This window comes from Canis aureus, chromosome 22 (genome assembly GCF_053574225.1).
Source record: "Canis aureus isolate CA01 chromosome 22, VMU_Caureus_v.1.0, whole genome shotgun sequence".
Lineage (NCBI taxonomy): Eukaryota > Metazoa > Chordata > Mammalia > Carnivora > Canidae > Canis > Canis aureus.
Window position 1 is genome coordinate 51,042,196 of NC_135632.1, and position 12,652 is coordinate 51,054,847.

General features: G+C 46.6%; 1 protein-coding gene across 7 annotated transcripts in view; it reads left to right on the plus strand.

Annotated features, from left to right (window-relative positions):
* NINL (ninein like) overlaps positions 1 to 12,652 on the plus strand; it is a 140,668-nt gene that overhangs the window by 69,585 nt on the left and 58,431 nt on the right. For 6 of the 7 annotated variants that reach the window (XR_013361676.1, XM_077866017.1, XM_077866020.1 and 3 more), the window contains 5 exons: positions 3,075 to 3,171; positions 7,012 to 7,190; positions 9,180 to 9,246; positions 11,040 to 11,230; positions 11,974 to 12,126. Coding sequence is in view for 6 of the 7 variants with exons in the window: in XM_077866017.1 (XP_077722143.1) it covers positions 3,075 to 3,171; positions 7,012 to 7,190; positions 9,180 to 9,246; positions 11,040 to 11,230; positions 11,974 to 12,126 (687 nt within the window). In the remaining variant the exon portion in view is untranslated. Of the gene's footprint in view, positions 1 to 3,074; positions 3,172 to 7,011; positions 7,191 to 9,179; positions 9,247 to 11,039; positions 11,231 to 11,973; positions 12,127 to 12,652 lie in introns of those variants that run through there. The other variant, XM_077866022.1, reaches the window with a different exon arrangement.

Here is a 12,652-nt window from a genome sequence, read left to right on the forward strand (position 1 = left end):
TATCCAGAATGTAGCATGAAAATATAACAGAAGGAAGAGTGAGAAGGTTCAACCTTCCAACATCTCTTTATTTGGAATCCTAGGAAGAAAGAAGTGAATGGGGTAGGGCTTTATGAATAGCTAAAAAAATTTGTAGAACAGATTTGGGATTGCCAAAGCCTGCTGAATTCCAAGTAGCGTAAATACAAAGAAATCTACAGCTGGCCATATTATTGTGAAACTGAAAGTGAACTTAGAGAGATCATCAGAAAAGCAGCCAGAGATGGGTATACAAGATCCCTGCATTTTTCCTACAGCTGTGTGTGAATCTATAATTATCTCAAAATGGAAAGTTTAATGTTTAAAAGCTGTCCTATGAAAATAGATGTGTCCTGTAATGAGCCCTACATTGACAGCTACTTCTTCAGATGTAACAGTACAAGCCAGAAACTAGTGGAAAGTATCTCCAATTTGCTAATAGAAAAACATCTGCCAACCTGAATTCCATGCTCAGCAAAAAGATCCTTTAAGAGTAAAGGTGAAAGACTGCATCTGCAAGAAGATGAATTCTGCTCAGTTATGAAAAGATACAGAGGCCAAGACATCCAATAAGTGTGTTGAGTATTTACTGTTTGCCAGCAGTGGCATCACATGCTAATTGGGAAGAAAAATATAAACAAATGCACAAATAATCCAATGTCAGGTCATGATAATATGTGTATCCCAGACAAACAGCTGCATTTAGTGCTCAGTGGCAGCAACAAAGGTTTGCTCATTCAAATTCTGTGCCAGATTTGAGAAGCATGCTTGGACCTACAGCCCCAAACCTGCTTTTCTAGCACTTCCTGGTGACCTTTTGACCCATCTAAGCCCTCTTGTTGACTTTTTTCTGCATGACGTTTACTGAAGAATCCATAAAGAAAAGAGCATGTATCAGAAGTGTATGCGCAATGACTATCCCATACAGAGCACATCTGGGTAACCAGCATCCTTAATCCCTCCCCATGTGCCTTGCAGTCCCTCTGTCTCTCAGGCTACCGCTGTCCTGACACTAACACTATAGATTTGTTTTGCCTGTTTCTGATCTTTATAGAATGGAAATACACAGTACCTGCTCAGTACATACTCTCTGACTTCCTTTACTCAACCTATCTGTGAAATACACTTCACCTTGTTGTCTCTCAGTGTTTTTTTTTTTCATCATCATATTTCATTGTCTGACTATATTATCATTTATTTAGCCATTCTATTTATGGATATCTTGGTCATTTCCCCATTCTTTTTTTTTAAAGATTATTTATTTATTTAGAGAGAAAGAGAGAGATAGCAAGAGAGAGCACTAGCAAGGGGGAGAGGGAGAAGCAGCCTTCCTCCCAGCAGGGAGCCCAATGTGGGGCTTGATCTCAGAACCCTGGGATCCCAACCTGAGCCGAAGGCAGATGCCCAACTGACTGAGCCACCCAGGTGGCCCCTCCACTATTCTTCTAATACCTTGTTTATCTGCTTGAAAAAAGTTTATTGAAAGTGAAGTAAAAACATTTCAGATACTCAAAAAGAATTTAGCACCAGCATACTTAAGAAAAATGAAATTCTAAAAGATGTACTTCAGGGATCCCTGGGTGGCGCAGCGGTTTGGCGCCTGCCTTTGGCCCAGGGCACGATCCTGGAGACCCGGGATCGAGTCCCACGTCGGGCTCCCGGTGCATGGAGCCTGCTTCTCCCTCTGCCTATGTCTCTGCCTCTCTCTCTCTCTGTGTGACTATCATAAATAAATAAAAATTAAAAAAAAAAAAAAAGATGTACTTCAAATAGAAAATTATCCTAGGCAGAAGGTCAGAAATATAAGAACAAATGAAAAAGCAGTAAGTATTTGAATAATTCTCAATGAACATTGATTTATGTAAAATATATAATATTTTGTATGGGTTTAAAATAGAGTGAGTTAAAATATATGACAATATATGAAAATTGGGAGCGTAGTAAATGAAATGAAAGTGTTACATAGGCTTCGAGTTCTCACGGAAGAGGGTAAAAAAGTATTGACTAATAGTAAACTTTGATAAGCTGAGGATATGCATTGTAGTTTTTAGGATAAGCCAGAGAAAGGAAATAGACAACATAATTTCTCACTTAGTAATAGGAAGATGAAGTCCTAAAAAAAAAAAAAAAAAGTAAACCCAAAAAGAGGAAACCAGGGAGAAAAACACAAGCAAGTCCAATTGAAAGTGTACAATAGAATAGTAGATTTAAGTCCAAATATATCAGTAATTATATTAAATGTCAGTAGACTAAATAGTTAAAGTTTTTGGGATGCCTGGCTGATTCAGTTGGTTGAGTGTCTGCATTTGGCTCAAGTTATAATCCCAGAGTCCTGATAAAGCCCTGCTTTGGGCTCCCTGCTTTGAGCCAGCCACTGGAAACAATGGGAATATCCATCAGTAGGAGAATGGATTAATGAATTTTTGCACAGGTAAATGATGGAATAGTATACAGCAGGGAAAATGCATTATTCATGGCAGCTTGAATAAATATTACAGAAGTAATATTGAGTCTAAGAAGCAGGATATAAAAATATATACATATGATTCCATTTAGATCAAATTTGAAAAGAGGTAAAACTAAACCATATTCATCAGGGATGCCTACAAATGAGATATAAAAGCAAAGATGTTAATACTGTAAAAGTCAGAGTAGGGGGGCAGGGGATTTAATTAGGAAACGAGCCATGGTAGAGGAGCCTCTAAGGTGCTGGCAGTATTCCATTTCTTGGTGGGGTGGTGATAGCCTGGATATTTTCTTTATGTATATTAATGTTTTATGATCATCAGCTCCCCCTTTTGGTTACTATTTTCTAATTATTAAACTTGGTAATAGGGTTTTTTGGTGATTAGTTTGTGACTCATTTTTACTTTTCTTACTACAGTCTTCTATGTAAAAAAAATCTTAAGTGATATTAGAAAAAACGAAATGAATATGCTCAGCAGGAAAGGCAACAATAAGATGTTTCCATCTGAAAATAAAAACAGAAGGCTAAGGTATTTATATATGTGATCTGTTGAAAGTAGTGTTGACCTCTCTTTTCTTACATTCACCAGGTTAACTTTGAGGAATTTAAAGAAGGTTTTGTGGCATTGCTGTCATCAAATGCTGGTGCTGGCCCCTCAGACGAAGACAGTAGTTCTTTGGAATCAAGTAAGGATTTCCTTGCTCGCCTCAAGTGTTTGTTTCATTATTTTTCTGTTATCTTCTGGAGTGTGATATTCAGATTGAAGAATGTAGCAGGTCTGAGAATGAAATTATAACTTCGTTCCCTTACTGCCCACCTATGTGGACTGGAACAGGACATTGGGTTTCTTCTTCTTTGTTTCCTTATTTGTACACTAGTGTTGGAAAGGAGAAGCTCTATTGTTTTCCTTTACACTCTGTGCCCTGAATACTGCTGGCACTTCTGGTGACCAAATGTGTCAGTCTGTTGCACAGCAGACAAGTCTCCAGCACCATCTGGGTGTCCTCCACTGTAGCTCAGTCCTGACATTGCCTACCTGGGGCTGGCCCCAGATTCCACTGGCTAAGGGCTCAGTCCCACAATATGGTCCTCATGTCAGATGCCAGTCATGGGTCCAGGTTGTCACCTATGCTTCTGACTGGCTATGAATCAGAGGTGCCATAGCCCCTTTCTGAGGTTCAGTGAATTTGCAGGAGGAGATCCTAGAACTCAGGAAAAACAGTTTATGCATATCATCAGTTCATTATAAAAGGATGTAACTCAGAAACAGCCAGGTGGAAGAGGGCCACAGGGCAAGGTATGGGGAAAGGTGCAGAGCTTCCGTGCCCTCTCCAGGCTTGCCACAATCCCCCAATCTCTCTGTGTTCACCCTAGAAGCTCTCTGAACCCTGTCCTGTTAGGTTTTTATGCAGGCTTCCATTACGTAGGCATGACTGATCAAATCATTGGCTCTTGGTGATTGAACTCAATCTCCAGCCTTTCCGCTTTCCCCAGAGGTCAGAATGGCGCTATAGGTTTTAACCCACTAATCACATGGTTAGGTCCCTGGGCACCCAGCCCCCATCCCTAAGAGCTTTCCAGAAGTCACTTCATTAACATAAACTCAGGTTTGGTTGCTCTTGTCACTTAGGAAATTTCAAGGGTTCTAGGATCACTGGCCCAGGGATGAGATAAAGACCAAATATATATTTATTATAAATTACAGTATCCTAAGTGTCAAATAATACTATGTGCTGTCCTTACAGCATGCACTGTTGACAAGATAAAATTGATGTAGAGCAGCTGAAGTTTCAGGAATTGAAAGCACAGTGCAGACACAGGTGTATCTAGACCACTGAGGTTAGTAGGATATTGCCAGCCAGAGACAGACCCCACTGTATCTTCTGTCAGATGGTGATGTTGTATTGTGCTGATTGGCCCAATGAGACTTCTCTTACGGTAGTGAAGCTGGTGGGACAAACATAGCATGTCCCAGGGGAAGTGGCATCCTGAGGGCATTGCCCCCTGGCTTCAGTAATGGTCAGGAGGTGGAGGGAGGGTTTGGAGAGCATGTAGATTGTGGGGTGAGGGTCAGAAGATGCTGATAGACCTTGTCATTAGTGACTGCTCCGTCAGACTTGAGGCTGTGAATGACATGGTTCAGACCCATCTTGGCTATCTCCGACGAGCACTGGGCGGGTGAGTGACATGGGGCCTGGGGCAGTGGGTCTGAGGTTGGAGGTATGGTATTGATGAGCAGATCGAGGCGGGAGCTCCTTCCCTCAGCCCCACAGCAGGCTCTTGCCACGCAGATCTTGTTCTGGAGCAGGTGTGTGACGATGACTGGGATAACTGTGGGAGGGCTTGAGGCAGAGGAGTGGAAAAGTGAAAAGGATGAGAGCTCACATTGATTGTCTTCAATGTGCCAATCTCCCAGCCATCTGTGGCGTTATATCATACCCATTATTTAGATGAGGAACTGAGGCCTGATGTGTGAAGGGATTTATTTGTCCAAGATCCCACAGCTAGTAAGTGATGACCAATTAGAGTCACAATTTTCCAGTTGTAAGCCCCAAGCCCCTGTTAGAACCCACTCCTTCCACTGGCTGCTGCAGGTTGCAGAGTATCTGGGTATAGGGCAGAGAGACCTGCTGTGGGAGGAGCATACCAGGGGTGGGAACCATTTACAGGACCCTTGGGGCATTCACTGTTGCTTTGTCTGACACTTTTCTTCTTCAACAAATGAAGAGCACCACTGACCTTTAGTAACACAGGATTTGGGAATGTGGCCCGTGATTGTGTACAGGAATGGAAAGGTGGTGGCGGCTGACACTGTACATGCCCCCTCCATGCTAGAGAATGCATGGAACTTCTACACTTAAAACTGGATCTGTGGACATGCACTGAGACAAGAGCTTCCAAAGAGACAAGGAGCTATTCCAGAAATTGTGTTTTTTTCCCCACCAATTGTATTCTTTTTAATTTTCTTTGGCTTTTTCTTTTCTTTTGGATTTCAAAACTTTCTTTAATTAAATGGCCGGATGTGTGGCCTGAGACTCCTCCCTCCTGCCAGCTTAAGGCCATCAGAGCCCCTCTGAGTTTTCAGTACTTGGTTTCCTAAATGCTTGCTGGCTTCCCACTTCCTGCCTGATAGGCCTTTCCCTCTTCCTAAAGCACCTCTAGGTGGAAGGAAGATTCTTCCCCCACCCACATTCTCTGGCCTGCAGCCTCTCTGTAAGCAGAAAGCATGCTCAGATCAGAGCCTGTACTCACTGGGCCTCACTTGCCCTTTGGCAGCTGTCTGGTGGGAGCCTCTTGCTGTGTTTGTACTTTCCTCTTCTGAATGCTGCTGGGTGTGCTTACAGGTTGTCCTGTTTTCCATCTGCTGACTTGGACACTTTGCTCTCCTCTAGAGCACATCCCATGCCTGTTGCCCCAGGGAGATCGGTATAGTGCCCATGATTACCTCTGAGTGTCCCAGTGAGGTGAGAAAAGGGCTATATTCACCCTGCATGTTGTCAGCCGTCACCGTCTGTACATCCATGTGGAACTTGGCGTACTCCTCCATTGACCCCAGTGTCTGTCTGTCACTGGCATTACTGTGCTTCCAGTTGGCCAAGCTGAACCCGGCCTCCTCCTCTGTTATGGTTCCAAGGGCAGGGGCTATGGCCTGACCGTTTGGGGCAGGGAAGAAAGGAATGATGTGGTACTCAGCCTGACGGAGCATGGTTCCCCTCAGTGCGGTGCCTCTCAATTTCCCCAGACTGGCCTTGCTTCATTGGACCCTATGCCTTTCTCTCCAAGCTGCCCATTCTGGTTATTTGCCTCTGAACCTGTGTCCTGTCCTGGCCTCTGCCCACAAGGCTCTCCCCAGGCTCTCTCCCACCCACCCACATTGCGCACAGAGACAATGTCATTTCTTCTCTACCTGAGAGGTCCCTGTGGGCTCTGTCCAGGAGTGGATAGGTAAGGAGGGAAGAAGGAAGTACACGGGGCTGTTAAGGTTTAAGGGATTCTTGTGAATCCCGGACTAAAACCCATACCTGCCTCTCTGCCCCAGACTTCAGACCTGCCAAGTTTGAGCCTCCTGGACTGTGTCTGAGGTCCACGCCCAAACTGCCCTGACATCCTGTCCAGATGGGGTCCTGAAGTGAGCAGGATGGGAAGTGACCTTCTGTTCTCTAGAGCAGTATGTTGCTGGATTATTGGAGGATTTTTTCTTTGCATTAAAATCTATTAATATTAGTCTTTTATAATATAAACTAGTCTTTTTGTATTAGTAGTAGTCTTTTATTACCTAAACCAAAACTAAATATGCTGAAAAAAATTTGAATGGCACATAGATTTAGAGTAGAAAGTCCCTGTCTCCCAGCCTGGGTTTCTCAGTCCCCTGAGGATTAGGAAGAAGAGATTGACCACTGGTAACTGTTCTCTGTGTTCCTCCAGACATTCTCTGTGTGCATTTGTAAGAGGCGCACTCTGCATCTTGAAACAAGTTGCCACAGCATGCTCGGACCTCCCCACCAAACCTCCCATTTTCTTTCCAGCCACTTCTCGTGCTGTCCCGCCAAAGTATGTGAGCGGCTGTAAGTGGTATGGTCGCTGGAGCCGGCCCGAGCCCAAGCCATGTGGCTCTGCAACAGGAGTCAAATGTTTACCAGAACAGCAGCCCTGGACCAGCAGGAGAGGCCCGCTCCGTCGCTCTGCATCCCTGGAAAGTGTGGAGGTGGGTCAGGTTCCCCTTTCTGACTCCAGGTCACCATTTTGCTTCGTCGTTGTGACATGACTACAAGAGGATGTAAGGAGCAGGTGGGCATTCCTGGGCATCTCAAGTCACCAGAAGCATGGGTACACTTTGGGGAATGACATTTTGTTCTAAAGTATCTCTGGGTCTGATTATCTGCAGGGAAATTCTGGCCAGTGGGTGTACTCCTTCAGACATTGGGGCAGTGGAGAATTTGTGCCCAAATCACTTGTTTCTTTCCCTCCCCTGCTTACCACCATCAGCTTTCCCCCAGCACGGCGAGAAGACTGGTTTCATGGTTTCATGGGAGTGAGGGAAAGGGAAGATGCCCCTGCAAGGTTAGGAGTTGGGAAGTACCAAGCCCGCAGTCCCACTTGCCTTGAATACTTAGAACATACCAAGGCCCACACACTTAGAATTTGGCGAAGATGTGCCAGACAGCTCCTGGGGCCTTGGGGGAGGATATCAGGCCTCTGTGTCCTCAGTTGTTCACTGCTGCTGAGACTGACCCCAGAGACAGGCTGCTGGAGCCTGACAGCCTTTACGTCAGGAAATATCCATGGGGCAGATCCACAGTTTTCAAGTTAACCATGGATTCCTTAGACCTAGTTTCCAGGCATTCCAGAAGGTTCCTGCTCTCTCTGTGATGTCTACTTTGTCAGGTAGGACTTTGTCATGGGGACTTCTTTTCAATAGGACAGCTCTGGGCCTCTCACATTAATCTGTGTATGTTCAACATTTGGTTATATCCTAGAGTCCCTTTGTTCAGGGATGCTCTATGTCTAGATGACAAACCCCAGGTGTTCACTTTTTTATCCTCTTTAACTTTGGTCCTCAGAGATGGAGATCTGAGGACTCTGCACTGTCTCTGTAGTACTGTTTTGCTTATTAAAACCATCTTTGATCCCTGGAACTACAACATGGGAAAAATGCTGTTTTTAGGGTTGTCATTTGGGCTGAATGCATTAGAAAAATGGGATGTAGCACCACTCCCAGATTCTATTCTCACTTCAGTACTGGCTATGAAGGGCACTGAGTCTTGGTCAACTTGGCATTCCTTCCAGAATCAGTCATGGAATACGCAGCTTCTGTCAGAAGCAGACTTTGACTTTGTAGTTGGCTGACATGACCACAAAAACACGAGGTTTTTGCTTGAGTCAAGTGTTTCTTGGTGGCCTGCCCTCTGCAGGGTACAGCTGGCAAAGGGCCCTGAGGTGGCAGCTGCTTGCTATGCATGCTGTCTCTGGAGCTCTTGGAGGGATGGAGAAAACCACTGTCCATCCAGCTGTTTTCTGAACTGGTAAGGGACGGGGTGCAGAGAGGTGAGGATCATTAAGTTGAGTCAAGATGGTGTCGTGTGATGGAAGGTTGACTGTGCTCCACAGCCACTCGTCTCCAGTGCTGGTGTCTAAAGCCAGCGTCACAAAGAGATGTTGACTGGGAAGTCTTTTTCTCTCCTATTAGGGTACAAGTGCTGGATTGTGTTTTTGTGTGAACTACTGATGACTTAGTTTATGTGGAGGAGCCTCACATGTCCCTGTTTGTTTGTTTGTTTTTTAAGGTTTTTAAAATTTATTCATGCCAGACATAAAAAGAGAAGCAGAGGCAGAGGGAAAAGCAGACTCCCCATGGGGAGCCTGATGCGGGGCTCAATCCTGGGACCCTGGGATCATTCCCTGAGTCGAAGGCAGACACTCAACCACTGAGCCACCCAGGCGTCCCCACATGTCCCTGTTTCTATACCGTGGTGTTTGGTCTGTGAGAGGGAGCAGCTCTATGCTAGGGCCCTCAGCTGGGGTGCAGAGGCCACCTGCAGGTGTGGGCTTTCCCTCGAGCTGCATCTTACCCACTGTTGTTCCTCTTCCTCAGTCCCTACCCAGTCCCAAAACATACCCTGCTGTCTGTTCTTGGAGCTCTCTAGTCACTGCCACATAATCTGGGGAATTCATTTTTCTCTTTTCTTTTTCCCAGAGTCTCAAGTCAGACGAAGAAGCTGAAAGTGCTAAAGAACCTCAGAATGAGTTGTTTGAAGCACGAGGTAAAGCCACAGCTTCATGGTTGGTGCTCCTTCCTTACCTTTGACCAGTGTTTTGAAGTTCAGGGAACTGGGTCATGGTCAGTGAGCCAGCCATGTGCAATTTCCCGAGAAGCATGTGGTGTGGGTGGTGTCTCTGGTGGGTCCCTGTTCCAGAAGTAGTTCCAGCTGGGAGGTGGTCACTTGATCTGTAGCATCTCCTGAGGTCAGGCTCTTGGACAGAGGGCCCTGGCCAAGTGATCAGGATGGCTGTATGGTTCTCATGGTCTGTAAGGACCAGTGTGACCCCAGGCAGGCAGGGCCTTGGCTTGGTGTGCCAGGCCTGGGCACATCCTCTTCCTGCTGTGTGCAAGCAGTCTCGGCAACTGTCAGCAGCCCTGCCTAGATGAAATGCCCAACATGGTCCTGACCCTTGGAAGCCTCGCAAGAGCAACCAGAAGGCAGCAGCAGGTGTATATAAGCAGATCCTGGTGTGCCCACATGTGAGTCTGAGGGGCTTTTAATGATGCCTCCTACAGTGAGTGTGTCACAGCACAACAAGTACAGAACACTTGACTTGGAGGGAGAGACCAGAATTGACCTTGAATTTCTGCTGCAGTAAAAAATCAGTAGTCGGCACTGAGCATGCTTTAGATTGTAGTCAAGACAAGGGCCATCGATCATTGTTTACCTCAGTGGCTATCAGGGGCACTGACCTGAGTGCCCACTTGGGCTGCTGGATGAAGCACATGGAGCATGAAGAGCAGCCACGCAATTGCATCTTTAAAAAAACAAAACAAAACAGAAAAAAAAAACATTATTTTTTTAAAGATTTTATTTATTCATGAGAGACCCACAGAAGCAGAAACATAGGCAGAGGGAGAAGCAGGCTTCCTGCGGGGAGCCTGATGTGGGACTCGATCCCAGGGCTTCTGGATAATGACCTGAGCTGAAGGCAGACGCTTAACCACTGAGCCAGCCAAGTGCTCCCCACGCCATTGCATCTTAACTACTGTGGCCTCAATGTCTAAATCTAGGGCGAGAAAGGAAGGACTCTCCGAGAAGGTTTTGTGGCAGGTTTGGGTCTTTGCCCACAGGTTCTTTCTCGCCTTGAACGGAAACCTTCCCACTGGATTAGAACTGAGGGTAGTGCCTGAAACTCACATCACACTTCAGAGGATTTATTTACCTCCCCCGCCATCCCTGAGAAATAAACCCTAGCATTAGAGGTGCTTTTATGTTTTTACTTAGAAATTTCAGACACTTGAAGCTAGAAGAGACCTCAAAGAAGGGATCTTCAACCCAATACAGTGTTGTTGGTGAGCACACAGGCCAGTATGGACTGGCCATGGAGGGGAGGTTTGGCTTGAAGTGTGGCACATCCATGGATGGCTTTTCATGGATACCCCCAATGTCCACACGTTCTCTGGCAAAGCTCAGAAACAAGTTTCTAGAAATTGATTTTTTAAAAACTAGTCTTTTTGTTGTTGGGGTTTTTTGGGTAAATACAAATAATGCAGCCCTCATACATGCTTTCTGTGGTCTGACTTTAGGAAGTTCCCTTCAGAAAAAGCTTTTCCCCATGTGGACCAGAGATTCCCCTGCACTGACATTTTACTATGAAAAGTTGTAAACATAGAATGAAGATGAAAGAATCACACTGTGAACACCGTGTACCCATCACCTAGATTCCACCTTTGATGCTTTGCTACTCAAGTGTGTCCATCTGATTTCAGAGTGAATTGCCAGCATTGTTGTGTTCCCCCAGCTGCTTCCACCTGGAGCATGGGATTTACCTGTCACTCTCCCTGCTTCAGGCCAGCTGCCGGCTTGGGGTTCCGAGGTCTTCGAGTGCCTCCACAAGCCCAGCAGCCTCTCTTTGGACACGCCCGAGAGCCGGGTCCGGGGCATCTGGGAAGAGCTGGGCGTTGGCAGTAGCGGCCACCTCAACGAGCAGGAGCTGGCCATTGTTTGCCAGAGCATCGGGCTCCAGGGCCTGGAGAAGGAGGTGAGAGGGGCCAAGGCAGACCACATTCAAGGATGGGCTCTTTGTGGGGTCAGGCTGGTGTTGGGTCTGGAGAGTCCCTTCACCCTTCAGACACTGATGTGGAAAAAAAAACAAAAAAACAAAAACAGACACTGATGTGGTTGTGCCGCTTTCTGGTGTGTAGTAGTCCTTTCCTAACTCCCAGTGCTGCTGCTAAGGGCTGCACCCACACGGATCACGAGTAGCCTTCCCACCGGTGTCTGAGCATCTTCACCGTGACCCTTCCCCCACCTAGAGTTGCCCGGTTTGTGCGCCCAGCCCAGATACCCTGCTCTCCGAGGCAGGCTGCACTCCCCAGTGGCTGTATTCACCCCTTCCTTCCTCCTGTGGGGGCCAAGGAGAGTTGGGGGGCAGTGATGATGGGGAAGCTCCCCCTTACCCTACTAAAATCCCCTTTAGCCTGCTGTCCTTGCTAGTACCTGAACCACTGAGGGCCAAGGGCACCTTCTATATTTGTGTCTTCCTCCTACCATCCACCAAGTTCCTGGCAGGTAGACTCTGAATGGATGTTTGTGGAATTGAGAAGTGCAGGTGGCACTTGTTTACAGTGGAGTGAAAACTGAGCAGGCATGTAGAGGTCATAGGCTGCAGCTGGGGGAGGTCAGGGGTGTCCCAGACCGTTTGAATTTGGTAAGGGTGAACAGACTGCCCTGCTTGGGGAGAACATCTGTGGCCTCAGGACAGGTGTGGTGGCTTTTGTCTAGGAACTGGAAGATCTGTTTAACAAACTGGATCAAGATGGAGACGGCCGAGTGAGTCTCGAGGAATTCCAGCTTGGCCTGTTCAATCATGGGCCTACTTCACTTCCAGGATCTTCCACCCTCAGCAAACCAAGCATGTCCTGGTCTCATTACCAGGTAAAGTGGGATGATTAGGCCTTGAACCACAGCAGTAGCAGTGGCCTTCAGCATCTGCACAGACCTGGACATCGGTGGGGGTGTGCACACATATGAGTGCACGTGGCTTAGATTCTAGAACCACACAGGTCTGGGGCTGATCTGACACTGCCCCTCCCCAGGTGTGTGCCCCTGATTGAGTTACTTGCCTTCTCTGGGCCTCAGACTCTTCATCTATAAGATGGGCTCCCACCTCATAGGGATTTTATGAGGATTACATGCAGTTTCTCGGTTGTCTCCTCATGGCCTATCCTAGTGCAGGAGAGGCTGCTTTCATCCTCGCTGTGGTGCTGTGAAAACACTCTGTACCTTCCCTAGGAGTGGTTCTCCAGGTCCTCCTCACCCTGTGCTTTCCCTGTCCTGTATTCCTCAGTTTTCTCTCTCGTACAAATACCAGGTCTCTGCAGATGGAGCAGTGCAGATTTTAGGCAGTTATTTAATTGTGATCGCATTTGTTTTTTCTCCATGCCGGGACAGGAGAACCTCT